This window comes from Ovis aries, chromosome 2 (genome assembly GCF_016772045.2).
Source record: "Ovis aries strain OAR_USU_Benz2616 breed Rambouillet chromosome 2, ARS-UI_Ramb_v3.0, whole genome shotgun sequence".
Taxonomy (NCBI): Eukaryota; Metazoa; Chordata; class Mammalia; order Artiodactyla; family Bovidae; genus Ovis; species Ovis aries.
This window is the reverse complement of record NC_056055.1, coordinates 238,741,388-238,764,926: the sequence shown is the minus strand read 5'-3', so window position 1 is coordinate 238,764,926 and position 23,539 is coordinate 238,741,388. Positions and strand designations below refer to the sequence as shown.

Sequence of the window (23,539 nt, the reverse complement as noted above, 5' to 3'; positions counted from 1 at the left end):
TGAACTCTCCTTCCAAGTCCAAATACCTATGTCCTCCTCCGGACCAGGAGAAGTGCGGGGCAAGCTGCGAGACGCCGTGCGGGAACGACCAGCCCAGAGGTGAGAGAGAGGTTCCCGCCATTTTGTCCGGCCCCCGCCGTGGCCGGCTCCTCTCGGAGACTACAAGTCCCATGAGCCCCCGCGGCGGCACTTCCTACCCCTCGCTGTCCCGCCCGCTGCCTTTCCCCCCTCCTGGGGGCCGAAGCCTGTGGCTGCAGCCTGGCGGCCGGCAGGCCAGGTAGGATTTCCGGGGGAAACTGCTGTGGAGGCTGAGGAGGCGGCGGCGGCGCCCCGGGTGAGTTCGGCGAGTAAAGGAAAGTGAGCGGGAAGTGCGCAGGGTCGCCCTGCGGGTGCCCGGTAGGCTCGGGCCGCGCTCTCGGCTCCGCGAGGGGCTTGCGGTGCGGGCCAGGGTAACGGCCGGGCTGGGGTCGCTTCGAGCCAGGGCGGGGCGGGCGATGGCCGCCGCCTCCTCCTCCGCCCTCCCACAACCGTTCCCTGTGGCTTCTCCGCCTGCGGCGCGCCCGGCGCGGGCTTGCCCTCTCCGCCCACCGACTTGGCGGGGCCCTTTTGTCTCGGCAACTTTGCGCCCCTTTGTGCCCGGGCGTGGAGTCACCTCCTCGGGGGAGCCCGCCGGGCCATTCCCTGACGGGGGCCGGTCCCTGGGAATCCGGTCACTGTAACCAGATCGGGTCGAAGTCCATTTTTCAAACCTGCCCTCCCTCATACTTCTGCATCCCAGCTGAGCAGCTCGAAGGCTTCGGAGCACAGGCGAGGCAGACGGAGTTTCTGCCGAAAACCTCGAGTTTATTGTCCAACTCTTAAACGTCAGCCCCGGGTGGCTTCACGACACTAATCTCCTCCAGGCATTTTTCTCGATAGGGGGATGGGCCTATGGGAAAGAAGCGAGCCCCGCTCCCAGAGAAACCGGGAAAGGATCGGATTTGCTGCTCTGTCTGTATGGGTCGCGGCTGTGATCGAGGAAATTACAGAATCTATGCGAATGGCCAGAATGGTAGTTCACATACCTCTAGAATCTCGGAGAAGAGAAAGTGATTTCTAGGGCAACGAGCAGCCTCTTCATCACAGCACGCAAAAAAAATGTCTACAGTAGTTCATCCAATCGCCCCCTATTCCCCTCAAATCCATGTTTTACTTCTGCTTAAAACAAAAGTTGAAAGCAGACGTCCATTAGTAGAAGGACTTGCTTTATAGAGAAACCAAAAACCTAGTGGCTTCTAGAAAGCTAACTCTTACAATAGAAGTGATTTACCGCTGAGAATCCCAAATTGTGTTACTGATATTGTGTAGGGGTTTGTTGTTCAGTCGCTAAATCCAGTTGGTTGGACTCTTCGCGACCCCTTGGACTGCAGCACGCCAGGCTTTCCTGTCCTTTACTATTTTCCGGAGTTTGCTCAAATTCATGTCCATTGAGTTGGTGGTGTTATCCAACCATCTCATCCTCTGTCGTCCCCTTCTCCTCCTGCCTTCAGTCTTTCCCAGCGTCAGGGTCTTTTCCAATGAGTTGGCTCTTCGCATCAGGTGGCCAGAGTATTGCATCTTCATCTTCAGCATCAGTCCTGCCAATGAATATTCAGGGTTGATTTCCTTTAAGATTGATTGGTTTGATCTCCTTGCTGTCCAAGGTACTCTCAGTAGTCTCCTCCAGCACCCCAGTTTGAAAGCATGAATTCTTCCGAGCTCAACCTTCTTTATGGCCCAACTCATCCATACCTGACTACTGGAAATAGGAAATGTTCGATTTGTAATCTGTCAATGAGTGGGGATTGTGTTTTTCTGACTCTGCTTTGAAGAAGCATCCACAGAATTACTCTAGAACGTGACTGTTAATTATTTGTTCAAACATGACAGTGCTATCAGTGTCTTTTTTGAAGCCTCTGCCACCTGGCTTGCAAGATTAATTCCCCTACCAGGGCTGCTGGTGGCTCAGACGGTAAAGCGTCTGTCTACAATTTGGGAGACCCGGGTTCAATTCCTGGGTTGGGAAGATCCCTTGGAGAAGGAAATGGCAATCCACTCCAGGACTATTGCCTGGAAAATCCCATGGACAGAGGAGCCTGGTAGGCTACAGTCCATGGGGTCGCAAAGAGTCGGACACGACTGAGCGACTTCACTTCACTTCACCAGGGCTCAAACCTATGCCCCCTGCAGTGGAAGTACAGAGTCCTAATGAGGGGATTGCCAGGGAATTCATACAGTGCTGTTTTTTAAAAGCAGTTCATATACATTATATATATATATGTATTTTTTTGTTTTTTAGCTGTGCTGCAGGGGCTATTCTTCGTTACAATGTGACGGTTTCTCATTGCAGTGGCTTTTCTTGTTGCAGAGCATGGGTTGTAGGCTTTGTTGCTCCGAGTTATATAGAATCTTCCCAGACCAGGGATTGAACCCGTGTCCCTTGTGTTGGCAGGCAGATTCTTATCAACTGTACCACCAGGAAAAACCTACATTATATGATTGAATTCTCACTTCAAGATGGTGGTTCTCTCATTTTATAGCTATAAAGTGTTAAGTTTACAGCCTCTGAAACATTAAGTGACTTGCTGGAGGTCACACAGTTAATCTGGGTAGGATACAGTTGAGTGAACTTTACTCCAGATCCAGTACTCTGTCATACATTCAGTTCAGTTCAGTCACTCAGTCGTGTCTGACTCTTTGCAATCCCATGAACCGCACTATGCCAGGCCTCCTTGTCCATCACCAACTCCCAGAGTCCACCCAAACCCATGTCCATTGTGTAGGTGATGCCATCCAACCATCTCATCCTCTGTCGTCCCCTTCTCCTCCTGCCCTCAATCTTTCCCAGCATCAGGGTCTTTTCAGATATGAGTCAGCTCTCCGCATCAGGTGGCCAAAGTATTGGAGTTTCAGCTTCAACATTAGTCCCACCAATTAACACCCACGGCTGATCTCCTTTAGGATGGACTGGTTGGATCTCCTTGCAGTCCAAGGGACTCTCAAGAGTCTTCTCCAACACCACAGTTCAAAAGCATCAATTCTTCGGCGCTCAGCTTTCTTCGCAGTCCAACTCTCACACCCATACATGACCACTGGAAAAACCATAGCCTTGACTAGACGGGCCTTTGTTGGCAAAGTAATGTCTCTGCTTTTTAATATGCTGTCTAGGTTAGTCATAACTTTCCTTCCAAGGAACAAATGTCTTTTAATTTCATGGCTGTAATCACCATCTGCAGTGATTTTGGAGCCCAGAAAAATAAAGTCAGCCACAGTTTTTCCACTGTTTCCCCATCTATTTCCCATGAAGTGATGGGACCAGATGCCATGATCTTAGTTTTCTGAATGTTGAGCTTTAAGCCAACTTTTTCACTCTCTTCTTTCACTTTCATCAAGAGGCTCTTTAGTTCTTCACTTTCTGCCATAAGGGTGGTGTCATCTGCATATCTGAGGTTATTGATATTTCTGCTGGCAATCTTGATCCCAGCTTGTGCTTCTTCCAGCCCATGCTTCTTCCAGCCCAGCGTTTCTCATGATGTACTCTGCATAGAAGTTAAAAAGGCAGAGTGACAGTATACAGCCTTGATGTACTCCTTTTCCTATTTGGAACCACCAGTCTGTTGTTCCATGTCCAGTTCTAACTGTTGCTTCCTGACCTGCATACAGATTTCTCAAGAGGCCGGTCAGGTGGTCTGGTATTCCCATCTCTTTCAGAATTTTCCATAGTTTATTGTGATCCACACAGTCAAAGGCTTTGGCATAGTCAATAAAGCAGAAATACATGTTTTTCTGGAACTCTCTTGCTTTTTTGATGATCCAGCAGATGTTGGCAATTTGATCTCTGGTTCCTCTGCCTTTTTTAAAACCAGCTTGAACATCAGGAAGTTCACAGTTCACATATTGCTGAAGCCTGGCTTGGAGAATTTTGAGCATTACTTCACTAGCGTGTGAGATGAGTGCAATTGTGCGGTAGTTTGAGCATTCTTTAGCATTACCTCACACTTACTGCAGTTATTTATCATAACACCACTGACAGCTTGTGATTTGCTGAAATTTAAATATTGGAGAAAAATAATGGAAATATTTTCAATTGGAGCACCTGATAAGGAGCTGGAGTTTCTAGAATCACAATGGCATCCTTGTGCCTAGGCAGAATGGCAGTTTTATGGGGCCCTGGAGTTGGGGAAGGATGGTGAGTTATTGAGCTGTGGTTTTGACTAATGGTTATTCAAAGTTTTATTTACTAAAAGGTTTTGACTAATCTTTGCTTAAAGACATATTAAGTATGTTGGAGAACATATTTACAGCAGCTTTGGCTATTGAAGAAAGACTGACATTCAGATATTTTTCTAGTCAAAGAGTCAGGACTCAAGAAAGTGCTTTCTTAGTTCTTGCTCTTAATAAAAACTTTTGATCAGTTTCAGACTTGCAGTTTAAGCCTTGGGTTTATGTCAGTACATGCCATGAATGTGACATCAGAAATAGAAACCTACTTCACCTCCTTAAATTCTTCTTAGATAAAATGCATTACATGCCAGTGGAATTGAGTCAATACAGTTAGTCTAGCCTTTCTAACTAGTAGAAGCCTGTTTTAAATCTCTTTTATTAAACCATCATAATGGAAAGGAGTTTTTTACCTTGTGTTTTTTGTTGTTGGTCTACTCTGTTTCAAATCAATTCAGTCAATGAATATTTATTGAGAGCCTGTTGTGTTTTAAGCTTTTTTGTAGTGCCTGAGAAGAAAGCAAAGAGAACAAAAATCTTTTTTCTAAAAAAACAAAAACAAACAAACAAAAAAATCTTTTTTCTTTGGGGCTTACAAGCTGATTGCGGGTGGATTGGGCGGGGGTGTGGTGGTGGTGGTGGTGAGAATGTCGTAGTAAGACTGTAAATAAATATTAAATAAATCCTCTCTTATTTAGTGTGCAGTTTTGAGCAGTAAGCTCTTTGATCTTTAGTTTTCTCATCTTTACCATAGGTGTAATGATTCCTATTCTACCTAGCTTGAATTGTTTCCAGAATCAAGTAGGATAAAAATTTGGTTACATTGCACCTTTCCACATTCCTGTGGTAAGTTATTGTTAACTACTATTAGAAAAGGAAAAGGAACACTGGGGGAAAGTTGTTTGTAAAGAAAAGACAGAATGGCTGATTCTCTGTTCTGAGAGAACCTGATGTCCCATTGGTAAACCTTCTGTGGCTGTTAGACACATCTTCACACAGGGCTACCATAACCCTTCATGTAGGCCTTTTTAAACAGCACTATCAAATAAGACCATTATTACTCTGTATTGTTACAGTTAATAATAGCTGTCTTAACGTCAGGTGCCATGCCCTAGTCTGCATCCTTACTGCTTAGCACACAGCTTAGGTATTGCATTGGAACTTCATAAATGTTTGGTGAATGAGTGAATGAGTAACAAAAATAGACAACAGTTGAGTGCCAAAATGGATCTTTTACTCGGCAGATATTTTTGTTTTGCCCATCATGTGCTTGGACTGAGGTTATGTTCTGGCTGAACAAAGATGTGAAGGTATACAGCTTCTGCCTAAAGCTTACAGCATTACAACACCTAATAGTCCGGTGAGTGTTAAATAGGGGTGAGCCACGAGGGAAGCCCTATATTGATAAGATAAGGAACTGAATGATTTTGTTCTGCTAGACAGTGAAAGAAGGCATTAGAGAGGAAGTAATTTTTCTTTTTTTTTTTTTTTTGCACTTGTTCTGGAGGGATTAATAACAGTTACTGTTAAAGTCATTCCAGCCAGAGGGGGCAGTTTGAGCATAGGAATGGAGATGCTAAAGTATAAGGTGTGTGTCTGATATGCCTAAAGGTAATTACAGTTGGTTTTTACTTTTTTTTTTTTTTTTGATTCAGGTACCCGTCCCCGTCTAGAAAATTTGAGAATAGCAATAGATTTTTCATCCCAGAAAAATGCATATGAGCAAGCATATGCACATCATTCTAGAAAGTTAGGCAGTTCTTAGGGATCTCTGGACCAGTGGGACTGAGCAGCTGAAAAGTGCAATGGCTGGTGAAAGGAACAGTTGATGGCTGGATGCTGAGAAAGATTCTGAATGCTTGTTGAAGACTTCAGGCTATGGGAGTTCCCTGGAAGCTCAGTGATTAGGGTTTAGCACTTTCAGTGCTGTGACCTGGGTTCAATCTCTAGTCAGGGAACTAAGATCCTGCAAATCATGCAAAGGCTTGGCCAAAAAATGACACTAGCCTTTATGATTAAGGAATTGCTAAACCATCAAAGGAGGTCCAACCAGTCCATTCTGAAGGATATCAACCCTGGGATTTCTTTGGAAGGAATGATGCTAAAGCTGAAGCTCCAGTACTTTGGCCAACTCATGCGAAGAGTTGACTCATTGGAAAAGACTCTGATGCTGGGAGGGATTGGGGGCAGGAGGAGAAGGGGACGACAGAGGATGAGATGGCTGGATGGCATCACGGACTCGATGGACGTGAGTCTGAGTGAACTCCGGGAGATGGTGATGGACAGGGAGGCCTGGTGTGCTGCGATTCATGGGGTTGCAAAGAGTCGGACACGACTGAGCGACTGAACTGAACTGAAAACCATCAAAAGTTTATTGGCAGGAAATTCATATAATCTGATCTGTTTTGACAGGTAATTGTTTGCTATTTTCAGGATAGGTTAGAGGGTTTAGGAGTATATTTAGAATAAGTGCTAAATAGGAGGTAGGATTGAGGGCTTTTATTTTTTTTGTTTGTTTTGTTTTGATTTTAAAGGATGAGAGAGACTTGACATGTTTAAAGAAAGGAAAAGGAGCCAGCAGAGAAGCAGGTATTGAAGTTCTACACACAAGAAAAGGAAGAGAATAGAGAAACCTTGGGAGGAGATAAAATCAAAGCTCATAGAGAGGTGATCCTTGAAAAGGAAACATGAAGAAGGGATGGAAGAAGATCTATTTGGAAATCATCAAGGTGGAAGTTGAATTTGGAGTAAGTTACCAACAGCTGATTTTTAATTCATTACAAAATTGTTTCTCTTTTTGGTTCTTTTTTGTTTTTTGGCTGAGAGACACCTGGGATCTCCTCTCCCCAACCAGGGATTGAACCTGGACTCCCTACACTGGAAGAAAAAGTCTTAACCACTGGACTGCCAGGAAAGTCTTCCCATCAGCCTGTTTTGTTCCCAGACAGTGATCTAGGTACTTTTCTGTGTGCTATTACATTTAATTTTACAAAAATTCTATTGCTTGCCTGAGTGCTAAGTCACGTCTGACTCTTTGTGACCATGTGGACTGTAGCCCTCCAGGCTCCTCTGTCCATGGGATTCTCCAGGCAAGAATACTAGAGTAGGTTGTCATGCTCTCCTCCAAGGGATCTTCCTGACTCAGAGATGGAGCACATGTCTCTTGTGTCTCCTGCATTGACAGGTGGGTTCTTTCCCACAGGCGCCATCTGGGAAGCCCATAGCTTGGTTCGATATTCCCATTTGACAGCTGAAGGGAGCTATGGCTCAGAGAGATTAAATTTCCCAAGACATCTTTATGGAACTGAAGAAATCTGGAACCTAGATATATATTTGACTTCAAAGTTTAATAATTTCTACCTTTATAGGGTCTGTTAATGCTTTATGATTTTTTATTTTTTAATATTTTCCTTTTTGAATGAATGAGTTAAGTTATCTGGAGAATGATCAAAGGATAGAGTGGGCTAGAGGACTCCAGTTCAGTTCAGTCACTCAGTTGTGTCCAGCTTTTTGTGACCCCATGGACTGCAGCACGCAAGGCTTCCCTGTCCATCACTAACTCTTGGAGCCACTCAAACAAACGTCCATCAAGTTGGTGATGCCATCCAACTATCTCATCCTCTGTCGTCCCCTTCTCCTCCCACTTTCAATCTTTCCCAGCATCAGAGTCTTTTCTTTGCATCAGGTGGCCAAAGTATTGGAGTTTCAGCTTCAGCATCAGTCCTTCCAATGAATATTCAGGATTGATTTCCTTTAGGATGGACTGGTTGGATCTCCTTGCAGTCCAAGGGACTCTCAAGGGTCTTCTCCAACACCACAGTTCAAAAGCATCAATTCTTCGATGCTCAGCCTTCTTTATGGTTCAACTCTCACGTCCATACATGACTCCTGGGAAAACTATAGTTTTGACTAGACGGACCTTTGTCAGCAAAGTAATGTCTCTGCTTTTTAACACTCTGTTTAGGTTGGTCATAGCTTTTCTTCCAAGGAGCAAGCGTCTTTTAATTTCATGGCTGCAGTCACCATCTGCAGTGATTTTGGAGCCCCCCAAAATAAAGTCTGTCACTGTTTCCATTGTTTCCCCATCTATTTGCCATGAAGTGATGGGACTGGATGCCATGATCTTAGTTTTCTGAATGTTGAGCTTTAAGCCAACTTTTCCACTCTCTTCTTTCACTTTCATCAAGAGGCTCTTTAGCTCTTCACTTTCTGCCATGAGGGTGGTGTCATCTACGTATCTGAGGTTATTGGTATTTCTTCTGGCAATCTTGATTCCAGCTTGCGCTTCATCCAGCCTGGCATTTTGCATGATGTACTCTGCATATAAGTTAAATAAGCAGAGTGACAGTATACAGCCTTGACGTAGTCCTTTCCTGATTTGGAACCAGTCTTTTGTTCCATGTCCAGTTCTAAGTTGCTTCTTGACCTGCATACAGATTTCTCAGGAGGCAGATCAGGTGGGCTGGTATTCCCATCTCTTTCAGAATTTTCCAGTTTGTTGTGATCCACACAGTCTAAGGCTTTGGTATAGTCAATAAAGTAAAAGTAGATGTTTTTCTGAAACTCTCTTGCTGTTTCTATGATCCAGTGGATGTTAGGAGTTTGATCTCTGGTTCCTCTGCCTTTTCTGAATCCAGCTTGAGCATCTGGAAGTTCATAGTTCACGTACTGCTGGAAGTTCACGGTTTACACTGTTGAAGCCTGGCTTGGAGAATTTTGAGCATTAGTTTGCTAGCTTGTGAGATGAGTGCAATTGTGTGGTAGTTTGAGCATTCTTTGGCATTGCCTTTCTTTGGGATTGGAATGAAAACTGACCTTTTCTAGTCCTGTGGCCACTGCTGAGTTTTCCAGATTTGCTGGCTTATTGAGTGCAGCACTTTAATAGCATTATCTTTTAGGATTTGAAATAGCTCAACTGGAACTCCATCACCTCCACTAGCTTTGTTCATAGTAATGCTTCCTAAGGCCCGTTTGACTTCACATTCCAGGATGTCTGGCTCTAGGTGAGTGATCACACCATTGTGGTTATCTGGGTCATGAAGTTGTTTTTGGATAGTTCTTCTGTGTATTCTTGCCACCTTAAAATCTGCTTCTGTTAAGTCCACACCAATTTCTGTCCTCTATTGTGCTCAATTTTGCATGAACTGTTCCCTTGGTATCTCTAACTTTCTTGAAGAGATCTCTAGTCTTTCCCATTCTATTATTTTCCTCTGTTTCTTTGCATTGATCACTGAGGAGGGCTTTCTTATCTCTCCTTGCTGTTCTTTGGAACTCTGCATTCAAATAGGTGTATCTTTCCTTTTCTCCTTTGCCTTTAGCTTCTTTTCTTTTCTCAGCTATTTGTAAGGCCTTGTCAGACAACCACTTTGCCTTTTTGCATTTCTTTTTCTTGGGGATGGTCTTGATCACTGCCTCCTGTACAGTGTCACGAACTTCCATCTATAGTTCTTCAGACACTCTGTCTATCAGATCTAATCCCTTGAATCTATTTCTCACTTCCACTGTATAATTGTAAAGGATTTGATTTAGGTCATACCTGAATGGTCTAGTGGTTTTCCCTACTTTCTTCAATTTAAGTCTGAATTTAGCAGTAAGGAGTTCATGATATGAGCCACAGTCAGTTCCTGGTCTTTTTTTTCTGACTATATAGAGCTTCTCCATCTTTGGCTGCAAAGAATATAAACAATCTGATTTGGTATTGACCATCTGGTGATGTCCATGTGTAGAGTCTTCTCTTGTGTTGTTGGGAGAGAGTGTTTGCTATGACCAGTGCATTCTCTTGGCAAAACTCTGTTAGCCTTTGACCTGCTTCATCTTGTACTCCAAGGCCAAATTTGCCTGTTACTCCAGGTAGCTCTTGACTTCCTACTTTTGCATTCCATTCCCCTATAATGAGGAGGACATCTTTTTTGGATGTTAGTTCTAGAAGGTCTTGTGGGTCTTCATAGAACCATTCAACCTCAGCTTCTTCAGCATTACTGTTCAGGGCATAGACTTGGATTACGGTGATATTGAATGGTTTGCCTTGGAAATGAACAGAGATCATTCTGTCGTTTTTGAGATTGCATCCAAGTACTGCATTTTGGACAGTTGTTGACTGTGATGGCTACTCCATTTCTTCTAAGGGATTCCTGCCCACAGTAGTAGATATAATGGTCATCTGAGTTAAATTCACCCATTCCAGTCCATTTTAGTTCACTGATTACTAGAATGTCGACGTTCACTCTTGCCATCTCCTGTTTGACCATTTCCAATTCGCCTTGATTCATGGACCTAACATTCCAGGTTCCTATGCAGTATTGCTTTTTACAGCATCAGACTTTACTTCCATCACCAATCACATCCACAGCTGGATGTTGGTTTTGCTTTGGCTCCGTCTCTTCACTGTTTCTGGAGTTATTTCTCCACTCTTCTTGAGTATTGGGCACCTACCAACCTGGGGAGTTCATCTTTCAGTGTCATACCTTTTTGCCTTTTCATTCTGTTCATGGGGTTCTCAAGACAAGAATACTGAAGTGGTTTGCCATTCCCTTCTCCAGTAGACCATGTTTTGTCAGAACTCTCTGCTATAACCTGTCTGTCTTGGGTGGCCCTATACAGCATAGCTCATAGTTTCTTTGAGCTAGACCAGGCTGTGGTCCATGTGATCAGATTGGTTAGTTTTCTGTGATTGTGGTTTTCATTCTGTCTTCCCTCTGATGGAGAAGGGTAAGAGGCTTATGGAAGCTTCCTGATGGGAGAGACTGACTGAGAGGGAAACCGGGTCTTGTTCTGATGCGCGGGGCCATGTTCAGTAAATCTTTAATCCGATTTTCTGTTGATGGGCGAAGCTGTGTTATTTCTCTATTGCTTGACCTGAGGCCAAACTGTGGTGGAGGTAATGAAGATAATGGCGACCTCCTTCAAAAGGTCTCCTACATGCGTTCCTGCAGTCAGTGCCTCTGACCCTGAAGCAAGCCACTCCAAAGAGTGTAAAAAGTTTGGAGTAGCAGTCATGGAAAAAGTAAGGGAGCCACCAGAGATGAGCAGATGAGCAAAAGGGCCGTCGAACCTCAGGGCCCTACTGAGGTTGGACAGATTACCCAGTCAGCTATCCATTCTGTCTCCACCAATTCTCAGATGTTTTTGAATTCTGTTGGTGTGGGCCTGAGAAGAAGACACACTATGTTGTAATGGGAGACTCAGAGCAAGTCACATGTCTTGTGCTTCAATTTTCTCATCTCTGTAAGGGTCTGGGTTAGTTGATTTCTCAAATTCTAGGACTTCTATGGTGTTCCGAGGAGTTTTAAGAGAGGAAGTGTGTCTAGTGATTGATTTTTTTTTTTTTTAGGGAAGAAGTGGTTGAAACCACACAGCTTTCAGATTCAAGCTTAGTTTTCAGTTTAACTTCTCTGTTATATTTAAAGTACCAGATGCTTGTTTTTACAGTCTGAAAGTCCTGACATTTATTCAAAGTAATGTATTTACTACCTTTGGAGTCTGAAAACCTGGATCCTAATTTCAGCTCCATCACTTCCTAGATGTGAATATCCAAGTCAGCTAAGCTTTAGTTTCCTCATTTATAAAATGGAGCTAGTAACCATTTCTTCAAAAGTATCAGGATGATGTATGTGAGAGGTCTTTGTAAAACTGTAGAGTGTTTAGTAAATATGAGAAAAGATATGATTAGACCTGGCAAGGAAAAGGATTAATACTGTGATCAGTGCTGTACAAGGGAGTGAACTCTGGTTTAGAGGGCATCCTTCAGTTCCAGGGTACTAGTGGTAAGACAAACCTCTCAGGGTACGTACTGTCAGTGCATTGAATTTAGAAATTTATTTGTAGTATGTGATGTTACTGGATCTTTTTCAAGTGTACATTTAAAATCAAATTTTATTTTGAATCAAATCTGTGACTTAATAAAACAGCCTCCATTGTTAAATATTCTCTGTATGTATTCTCTCAGATGTGAGCTTGTTAGCCACATTTCCAGGAGTATTTTTAAAATAACCCTTGACTGTGTTTGAAGGATAAATAGCAATTTTATGATTATCTGACAGAACTTACATTGCTTAGTTTGTTTGTTTCCTTTGTAGATGGCTGATTCTGATGGAACTCAACATCATCTCTTATAGAGAACTGTCTTAGCCCACCATGACCCTGCAAGTCTCATCTAGCAGATAACCAAAATACTGGATTCTGTCTACCCAGCTGCCTACTCTCTTCTTTGTACTTAGGTTGGAAATACAGTGTCAGAAATTGGCAGAAAAGGTTAATGATTCATCTTTACCTTGAGTGATCCCAAAGCACTTTGTCCATGTCTCCGCAGGGCACTTTTCCCTCTGTAGCTTATTTACCTCTTTATTCTCCCCACTGAACAGTGACTGTTTATGAAAATAAACTGAACTAAGGGGGATTCCCTGGTGGTCTAGTGATTAGGACTTGGCACTTTCACTGCTATCAGCCCAGGTTCTATCCCTGGTGGGGAAACTAAGGTCCTGCAAGCCATGTGTCATGCCCCCGCCTCCCCCAAAGTTAACAACTGAGCTAAGGATTCCTTTGTTGTTGGTTTCAAATTATTTAACCATTAGGCTTAATGCTGCCACACAGGTTTTGCACGTTACTTTCTTCTTTTAAAATGAAATTACTGTTACATTCAGTATCCTATGATAAACCATAGTGGAAAAGAATATGAAAAATAATGTATGTGTATGTATGTATATATAGCTGAGTCACTTTGCTGTATAGCAGTAATACAGCATTGTAATTCAACTATACTGCAATAAAAATAAATGTAAAAAAAGAATGAAATCACTGGATCAGCAGATATGAACATTTATATAGAGCTTCGTTGTTTAAAATTTTTTTAATTTCCTTTTTTTGGCTGTGCTGCACAGTTTGTGGTAGTTTTCCCGCCAGGCATTGAAACCAGGCCACAGCAGTGAAAGTCTGGAATTCTAACTACTGGGCCAGCAGGGAACTCCTTAATTTTATTTATTTATTTTAATTAGAGGATAATTACAATATTGTGATGGTTTTTGCCATACAGCAACATGAATTGGCCATAGGCATACGTGTGTCCCCTCCCTCCTGAAACCTCCTCTCACCTCCCTCCCCACCACATCCCTCCAGATTGTCACAGAGCACCGACTTTGGGTTCCCTGCATCATATATAATCTTGCCTGGAAAATCCCATGGACAGAGGAGCCTGGTAGGCTGCAGTCCATGGGGTTGCTAAGAGTCGGACACGACTGAGCGACTTCACTTTCACTTTTCACTTTCATGCATTGGAGAAGGCAATGGCAACCCACTCCAGTGTTCTTTCCTGGAGAATCCCAGGGATGGGGGAGCCTGGTGGGCTGCTGTCTGTGGGGTCACACAGAGTTGGACACGACTGAAGCGACTCAGCAGCAGCTGTCTGTTTTATATATGGCAGTGAATATGTTTCAGTGCTGTTCTCTCAAATCATTCCACCCTCTCCTTCTCCCACTGAGTTCAAAAGCCTGTTCTTTCTGTCTCTGTCTCCTTTGCTGCCCTGCACGTAGTATTGTTGGTACCGTTTTTCTAAATTCCCTATATGTCCATTAATATATGATATTTAAAAATAAGTAGTGCTTCACAGATCTACTCTTAGCAGATTTCAAGTATGCAGAACTTTGTTATTAACTATAGTCATCAGGCTGTACTTTAGGTCTCCAGAACATACTCATCTTATACCCTTTCATCAGTGCCTTTCCTCTTCTCCTTTCTCTTCCCCCGAAACTAAATATTTTATTCTGTTTTTTTATTCATTTATTTATTTGTGGCTGCACTGGGTCTTTGTTGCTACGTGCAGGCTTTCTCTGGTTGCAGTACACAGGCTCTGGGCCCTTGGGCTTCAGTACAGGGGGCTCATTGCTTGTGGCTCTCAGGCCCTGGGGTGTGCAGGCTTCAGTAACTGTGGCATGTGGGCTTAGTTACCCCTCAGCACATAGAATCTTTCCGACCAGGGATCAAACCCATGTCCCCTGCATTGTTAGGTGGATTCTTATCCACTGTATCAGCAAGGAAGTCTCAAATTTTTAGCCATTCTGATAAGCAAGAAAAACCAAAATAAAACTCACTTTACATTGGCATTTTCCTTGTTAGCAATCAGGCTGAACATATTTTCATTTTTATTAACCGTTTTTATTTCTTCAGTGAATTCCTTCTCTTCATTCCCATTTATCTGTTCATGTGTGTCAATCACATAGCTGTTTTAAAAGGTTGAGTTGACAACAAATATGGAATTTCATTTCTTTACATGTTTAGTTTGGGGTTAAATTATTTTTGGAGATTTTATAAGTGGTATTTTCATCAGAGTTAATGTTTACTGCCAAAATTGTTTTTTGGAAAGATTTGACATGTCACTGAGTACTGTAGCTTTTTAAAAATATGTTTTGTTCTGGGGGATTTTCTCATAATGTAGTATATATATATATATAAAACGACAGGAAGAAACCATGCTACATTTTTTTAGGTGCAGATTTTGTCATGATCAGTGATGATGAATTGCCTTTGCTGAGGCCTGTCCTTTATAACTCACTAATATATTTCTTGAGAGTACTTTTGCTTATCAGTAGGCCGCACCTCTATTTCAAAGCTGATTCATGCTGCTTAGTGTGACAGAGGACTGTTTAACCAGGAGGAGGAGGTCACAGTTTTTCTTGAAATGGAAAATTAGTTTCATTTTTGTCTTTACCCTTAATTAATGTTAGATGTTCATTATATGTGTTTAAAATTAAGTAATCTTTTTACAAGTATAACTTTTACTAAACAGACCTTCTAATTTTATTCTTTTTTTAATATTTATTTTATTTGGTTGTGTTGGGTCTTAGTTGCAGCAAATGGAATCTTTAGTTGTGGCTCATGGACTCTCTTGTTGTGCCGTGCAGGCTTAGTTGCTCTAAGGCATGTGGGATCTTTTTTTTTCTTGGCCACACCATCGGACATGTGGAAGTTCCCCGACCAGGGACTGAACCTAAGCCCTCTGGATTGCAAGGCAGATTCTTAACCACTGGACTACCAGGGAAGTCCCTGAACAGACCTTTTAAAAGACATTTGTGAAATTGTTTTACTGAGAGTGTGATTGTTAATCTCTATTTTAAAATTTTCAGTATTTTTTATTTCTGCAAAATCCTATTTACATTTTTAATTTATCTATATCTCTTTATAACATTCCATTTTCCCAAAAAAGCAAAAACAAATGAAGTTCTTATGAACTATTTGTAGCTACCAAATTTCTATGTAGTATTAACAAGAATAATCGAGAAATAGCAAAGAAAGTAATTTTAAGAAACGAAAAGTCTACCAATCAAAAGGGTAGATTCTGTGGTGTCAGATAATAAAGGTACATGTAGATTACAGTGTTAACTCCTTGTGTTAAGTAGTAGCGTCTGTCTGAACAGTTGTAGATCACTCCGGGAGTTGGTGATGGACAGGGAGGCCTGGCGTGCTGCGATTCACGGGGTGGCGAAGAGTGGGACACGATGGAGACTGAACTGACTGGCTGACTGACTAGAAGAGCAGTTGATACACTGTTTCTTTTTTTTATGGTGAAAACTTTTGTATTTGGAATTAGCCAGTTGGACTCAGTTTAGATAGATGAGCCCAGTTTCATAGGCAACATCCAAAGCATCATAGCCAGGAGCCAGTTGAATGTACGCCTTCTTCCCTCCGTCAGGTCTGATCAGGGTGCTGGCTTGAGCCACGTCAGTGTCATAGAGCTTCTCGCAGCTGTTCAGTTCGGTGCTTGTTGGCCCTGACATCCACAGCGAACACCAGTGTGGTGTTGTCTTCTGTTTTCTTCATGGCTGACTCGGTGGTGAGGGGGAATCTGATGATGGCATAGTGGTCAAATTTGTTTCTCCTAGGGGCGCTCTTCTGAGGATATTTGGGCTGCCTCCTGAGCCGCAGAGTTTTGGTCTGGATCTTTCGTGTGTGTGTGTGTGTGTGTGGCTGTGGACACCTTTTGACATTGCTCTCTTGGCCTTCAAAGCCTTTGCTTTGGCTTCGGCGCCATCTTCATGAAAAGGCCACTGTTTCTTAATCTTGTTTATTCCTCTAATGGTTAGCTTTTTAGTCAAGTCCAAGAAATAAATGGAAATAATATTTTAAATTGTCCCTTCTCTGCTAATATATAGTGGTTTCATCATCTTGATACTATTTTTAGATACTACTCATTTTGATCAAGTTTGACCTCTTGCTAGCTAAAATCTGCCTTGAGTTTTGTTTTGGAACTAAAATCAAGGAGTGAGGTGAGCTTTAGCATTATGTAGAAGTAGAGCCCTATTTCTCACCTGGTTAGAAAGGGAAGACTCTCTTCTTTGCTACCTGTATTTCCATTATTACACATATATTGTATTAATACTTTCTCCTTAATCTGACCATCTGTTTTTCTCTACTGGTATTGCTTTTAAGGTTAAAGTTAAATTTACTCTCCTTTGTATACTATCTGGCGTGGTACTTAGCATGTAATTGGCTCTTAATAGTCACTTGCTTAGCTCAACAGTTATTAAGTACCTACTATATATAGGCACAGGTCAGTTTTTTCTGTTTTATTATGTTTATTTATTGGGCTGTGCCTCGTCTCAGGTGTGTCATGCAGGATCTTTGATCTCTGTTGCAGTATGTGGGATCTTTAGTTGTGGCATGTGGGATCTTGTTCCCTGACCAGGAATTGAACCCAGGTTCCCTGCATTGGGAGCTTGGAGTCTTAGCCACTGGACTACCAGGGACGTTCTATTTTGAGCTAATTTTTGTATTTTCTATTTCACTGATTTCCACTGTAATTCTTATTATTTCCTTCCTTTTGGTTTATTTTGGTTTTCTTCCTACAGCTATAAATTTCCCTCTAAGCACTGAACAACTGAGCGCACAAACAAAAGTACTGCTCTCTCTAGCTGTATCCCGTAAAGTTTGGTATTTTGTGTTTTCATTTTCATTAATTTCATCTACTTTGTATATGTTGGGAGTGTAGCTAGAGGGCCTCTTCCTGGGGAATACTTAGAAAAGTTAGTACTTTATCTCCTGCTGCTGCAACTGTCTCAGGGTTACAACTGGTAATTTTTACTTCCTTCCACTCTCCATTTCAGATTCCCCTTGCCCTCAGCTATCATCTCTGCCAGTCTCAATGACTTTACTTGGTGGTAGGACCCAAACCCTCATTCCTGAGGAATCTGAACCACTGGTTACATACATGCTTTTCTCAGATTAGTTTTCCAGCTTGTCTGTTTACCATACTATCAGAATTGGGAAAGGAATACCAGTAGGCACCCAAGTGGATCATCTGGATTCTAAATATACGTTCACTGTCTCCTTTGTGGTGTGGAATAGCAACCTTCTTTCTGATAAGGAGGTTTAGTTACCCCTGCCAAGATGGTAGTTCCTCTTCTTGCCTGGTGATCCCTGGATGCAAGGACTCCACAATGCTCAGGCAATAGCCATAGCTTATAGCCTCTTGGGACTCTTTTTGTCTCCTGTGGAAGTATTCCTTTTTTTGATGACCTAGATCTTTAACTCTGCAGAACTCAGAGTTTCAGGGATCCCAGGTGGGTCTTGGGGTTTGATAATAAACAAGGTTTGATAATAAACAATTCTTTACCACTGAGCCAAGGAAGCCTTGGGATGATGCTTACTGGTACATTAAACATTTCAGTAACTCTCATGTAGTGTTCATTGGAGGAAAGGCAAATGTACACCCAGAAAATATCTCTGTTTCTTCCAGAGTTCAGTTCAGTCACTCAGTCGTGTCCAACTCTTTGCAACCCCATGCACTGCAGCACGCCAGGCCTCCTTGTCCATCACAAACTCCTGGAGTTCACCCAAACCCATGTCCATTGAGTCGGTGATGCCATACAACCATCTCATCCTCTGTCGTCCCCTTCTCCTCCTGCCCTCAGTCTTTCCCAGCATCAAGGTCTTTTCAAATGAGTCAGCTCTTTGCATCAGGTGGCCAAAGGATTGGAGTTTCAGCTTCAACATCAGTCCCTCCAATGAACGCCCAGGACTGATCTCCTTTAGGATGGACTGGTTGGATCTCCTTGCAGTCCAAGGGACTCTCAAGAGTCTTCTCCAACACCACAGTTCAAAAGCATCAATTCTTTGACACTCAGCTTTCTTTATAGTCCAACTCTCACATCCATACGTGACCACTGGAAAAACCATAGCCTTGACTAGATGGACCTTCGTTGGCAAAGCTGCTGTCTAAAGCTCTGCCCATTGGGCACTGCCTTTCAGTGCCACGTCCTGATGAGACTGTAGTGCAGCCACTGTCCAGTTTTGACTTGGACTCTGTTGCAGCCATCTGTGAAGGGGAGAGCTTTTCCTTTGTCAGCTGGCTATGAGGGCCCCCCAGTGGCCAAAGGTATATACTAAGGCAGGGACACTTGGCAGCAGTGGTGGATGATACCAGGGTTTGGCTGTCTGCTCATGCTCATGACTTCTGGTCCTTCTTGTGCATGATACTGGATGTATCACCTACCTAAAGGCTGGACCCACCCAACCTTACAACTTGGTATATCTCATAGAATCTAGGTCATGGCGGATGATTCTGGATGAATGGTCAACTTGGTATCACATCTCCAGGTGTTCTATATCTGCTGATTAATGAACTCTCCTGCAGAACAACTGGATTCTGAAGGCAGGGCTGAGCCTCAGCTTTGCTAGTCACTGCCCCCACTTCACCCAGCCTGGACAGAGCTTCTCATGCATTGAGAGCTCATTCTGTGCTGATCGACTCGGCAGGTAAAGAATCCACCTGCCGGTGCAGGAGACATAGGTTTGACCCCTCGGTTAGGAGGATCCCCTGGAGAAGGAAATAGCAGCCCTCTCCAGTATTTTTGCCTGGGAAATCCCATGGACAGAGAAGCCTGATGGGCTACAGTCCACGCGGTCACACAACTTAGCGTCGGGCACAACTTAGCGACTAAACTACCACCACCATTAACATAGTAGGTCAGTGTGATTTTTTTTAGGAAGTCCATATTATCATAGGACCGGACTATATGAGATGATGGCAAAATTGACATAGTCCTGTAAAAGTATGGTGTAATCCATTCCATGTGAATTGTTTTTGATCCTACCTCCTTGGGAGGAGTAAGAGAAAAAGAGTTAATTCTTCCATGTTTGTCTACTTACTTTGCTTGTGGCTGTGTTAGTCGGCTCTAGCAACAATACCGCATCTGGCATGGCAGCTGCAGTTGTGCCTACTATTAGATTTTGTGATAATCTCCTACCTTCCTGCAGGATGTGTCTGGTTCCTGCAGAACCCACATGGTAAATCCTGCATCCTGTAGGAGTACAGCACTAATTTCTGTCATCTCCCCTCCCTTGCCCCCAGAATACAATTTTGTCTTCTTTTGTATGTATTATCTTGGAAAGTGGGATGGGGCACCCACTTTTAGAGGCTTTCTTCCACTTGACCTTTCCCAGTATAATAACTCTTACCCCTTAGACCAAGGACTAACTAATTTCCAAGCGTGTCTATTTTAGTATACATTTGGGGTCCAGGGAAATGACCACCAGGGGGTCCACACACCCTGCGGGCCCATTGTGAACTGGATCTTAGGCAGGACTCGTTTATTTCCTGGTCCTCGTTAAGTGCGTGATGATACTTCCAGACCCCAGATGTTGATGTCAGCCTTTCCTTAGAAAGTTAGCATTCCTGTTTATGCAGTTTACAATTGCCTGAGTAAATCACCATAGACAGAGCTGACAGCATTATTTGTGTGCTGGGTACTCCTGGATTGAGAATGGTCAAGAGAAACTGCCCATCAGAAGTGCCATAGCACTCCTAGCCTGAGCAGGGAAAGGATGGCCAGGTGGGGCCAGAGGGAGGGGCCAAGAGACCCCTCCTGGAAAGACACGAAGAGGTGGACTGAGTGTGAACTGAGCACATGCTTCATTTTCACTATCAGATTTCACTATGGAACCGAAATTCATAGATAAAATTATTAAGGATTTTAAGACAGTGACAAAGTGTGTTAGTCAGTCAGTTGTGTCCAACTCTTTGTGACCCCACGGACTGTAGCCCAGCAGGCTGCTCTGTTCATGAGATTCTCCAGGCAAGAATACTGAAGTGGATTGCCATTCCCTTCTCCAGAGGATCTTCCAACTCAGGGATCAAACCCGGGTCTCCTGCATTGCAGGCAGATTCTTTATCATCTGAGCTACAGGGAAGATCCAAAGTCACTCAGTCATGTCTGACTCTTTGCAACCCCATGGACTATACAGTCCATGGAATTCTCCAGGCCACAATACTGGAGTGGGTAGCTTGTCCCTTCTCCAGCGGATCTTCCCAACCCAGGAATCGAACCAGCGTCTCCTGCATTGCAGGCGGATTCTTTACCAACGGAGCTATCAGGAAAGCCAACACAGTGACTGCAGAGCGTTAAACTTCAAATGTAGAAACCTCCTGAGTGGAGTCCCTGAGACCTATAGCATATGGGTCTCTTAGGCCATTGGAGAAGGGAATGGCAACTCCCTCCAGTAGTCTTGCCTGGAGAATCCCATGGACAGAGCCTGACAGGCTACATTCTGTGGGTTCACAAAGAGTTGGACACAACTGAGCGACTAACACTACTCTTAGGCCATAGGTTTCTTAGGAAATTTTTATACTTGCTTTGGTGTTACAAGTTCTTTTCTCTTGGGTACCTGGCCTGCTTCAGTCATAGGGGTCAGAATCTGAAACTGGTTCAGGTTCAGCAATTGGGCACTGATTCTGATTTTTTTTTTTTTTTTAATTGAGGCAACTGCCCTCAGCATCCTGATCTTCCATCCCTGATTTCTTTTGACGTGACAGATAGAGAAGTACTCTTATTAGCTGCTAGTCTGTTTTGCTTCAAGTGATATCGGGCTTTATTAACTATCTCCATAAATCTGTGAGTCAGATCCCTTTGACTGCCACCCTGACTTTGGTGATCTTTATAGTAATTGTGTCCACCTGGCTTCAAACATTAAGTACCACAGCCTGGTCTCCTTTGTTTTAGGATCGTGTCATCACCATTGCTATCAGTGGTATTAGTTTTGTACCAAACTCTTACAGAGAACAGCTTTGAAACTTCAAGTAACATAATACTTGGATGGATTTTCTGACCATTTCAGCAAGCCAGCTTCACTATGTGAGCCTTTTAATCCCTTCCTCCTCTGTCTGCCTGTGCAGTTTTGACATTGCTATTTATCATGGACCATGGCTTTTCCAGCTTTTAGGAACCATCCTAGTGGTAAGTTCATACCATATTCTGAGATTTTTGCCAGGGTGTTAGATCTTCTATCTTCGGAGAGTGATCAGGAACCTTATGTTCTGGTTCTCATGTTTAAGCCCCCTCAGAATTCACATTCACTCTCACCTGGCCCCTGTTGGGTACCAGCTGGCTAAGTCTTGCATCGCCCTTGGGTTATAGTTCCTTTCAGACCTTATCAGGCATAGCACATCTGGACTCGGTTACGTCGTGACCTACTGCAAGTTAAAGGCCTCCTACTTAGGAGGCATGGAGGTGGCAGGTGCTGAGGAGACATTGTTTACTGGGCAGGGTGGGAAGGCCTCTGCGTTATCTTCCGGTGAGGGGAGAGGAGCAGATCATACAGGGATGATGGGCGCCTTTTCTTTCTGGGGACACTTTCACATTCAAAATTTTGGAGGGGGATCAACTCCACTGTCTCCATCTCTTGTGTTAGAGTCTCATTCGTTCCCAATCAGGACCCTGATGTTGGCATAGCATACCTCCCTTGGCCGAGAGTTAACCTTCTGTGGTGCTGGGCTACACAGCACCAGTTGACTAACTCCTGGGCCTGGTTTCTAGCTGCTTCTCTCCTCCTGCTGCCACAGCAAAGAGCTTCTTTGTGAAAGGTCCTGTGGCCTTCATATTTGATTTTCTTATTTCTTTTTGCTTACTTATTTCTTTATTTAGGGAACACCACAGGACTTTGGGTAAACTCTGGGAGTTGGTGATGGACAGGGAGGCCTGGCGTGCTGCAGTGCATGGAGTCGCAAAGAGTTGGACACAACTGAGCGACTGAACTGAATTGAACTGAACAGGACTTATGGGAGTTTAGCTCCCCAACCAGGACTTGAACCAAGGCCGTGCTGGAAAGTGAAAGTCGCTCCTCTGTCTGTGGAATTCTCAGACTGGAACGGGTAGTCATTCCTTTCTCCAGGGATCTTCCCAACCTAGGGATTGAACCCAGGTCTCTCGCATTGCAGGCAGATTGTTTATCGGCTGAGCTAGACCACCAGTGAATTCCCCATATTTGACTTTCAATTGACCGTTAATCACTCAGCTTTTTGTTGTCTTTTTCTAGAGCATCAGTAGAGTTTAGCAATAGCCATTCGATTTAGTTTAGTGCAGTTAGTCGCTCAGTCATGTCCAACTCTTTGCGAACCCATGGCCTGCAGCACACCAGGCCTCCCTGTCCATCACCAACTCCCGGAGCTTGTTTGAGCTCATGTCCATCAAGTTGGTGATGCCATCCAACCACCTCATCCTCTATCATCCCCTTCTCCTCCTGCCTTTAGTCTTTCCCAGCATCAAGGTCTTTTCAAATGAGTCAGTTCCTTGCATCAGGTGGGTGAAGTATTGGAGCTTCAGCATCAGTCCTTCCAGTGAATATTCGGGGTTGCTTTCCTTTAGGATTAACTGGTTTGATCTCCTTGCAGTCCAAGGGACTCTCAAGAGTCTTCTCCAACACCACAGTTCAAAAGCATCAGTTCTTCGGTACTCAGCTTTCTTTATGGTCCAACTCTCACGTCTGTACATGACTATTGGAAAAACCATAGGTTTGACTAGATGGACCTTTGTCGGCAATTCAATTACATTATCATTATAATTATTATTTCCCCCTTACTCTTCAGGTGCCTCATAAATCCAATCAACTAGAGCATTCTGTCCACAGATAGATCATCAGTCTTCACCACTAGTGAAAGTTTAACTGGACCAGCACCTTGTGCAAGGGATTATTTCTGTTACACCTACCACTGAGTGGGTCCTCAGTGCCAGCTAGTCTGTGAGTGATTCAACTCCAAAACCCTGTCACACTCCTAATTTTCTCAGATCACTGCTGGCCCCAGCTGTTAGTTGTATTCACTTAAAAGCAGACTGTAGTATTCAAATTGTTAACTAATAAGTACTCTTGGGATCAAAGCTAGGAAAGAGATAAAAAGCAAGATTGAGCAGATTTGGTCCTTGTTTTGATTAAGGGTGAGGGATGTTGAATATCTATACTTACTCAACTTTTTTCAAAACTTTTTTTGTTTTGTTTTCAAATTTGAGCATTCTTAACTTACTAAACTACTTTCTACTTTCTT

The 23,539-nt window shown here is 43.3% G+C and overlaps 1 protein-coding gene across 12 annotated transcripts in view; it reads left to right on the top strand.

Annotated features, from left to right (window-relative positions):
• The first annotated feature begins 217 nt into the window (after window positions 1-217).
• PHACTR4 (phosphatase and actin regulator 4) overlaps window positions 218-23,539 on the top strand; it is a 105,422-nt gene continuing 82,100 nt past the window's right edge. For 4 of the 12 annotated variants that reach the window (XM_042245075.1, XM_042245070.1, XM_042245080.1 and 1 more), the window contains exon 1: window positions 218-277. Coding sequence is in view for 1 of the 12 variants with exons in the window: in XM_060410622.1 (XP_060266605.1) it covers window positions 6,927-6,986 (60 nt within the window). In the remaining 11 variants the exon portion in view is untranslated. Of the gene's footprint in view, window positions 5,600-5,894; window positions 6,987-12,314; window positions 12,490-23,539 lie in introns of all 12 variants that reach the window. The other 8 variants (XM_042245078.1, XM_042245068.1, XM_042245079.1 and 5 more) reach the window with 4 other exon arrangements.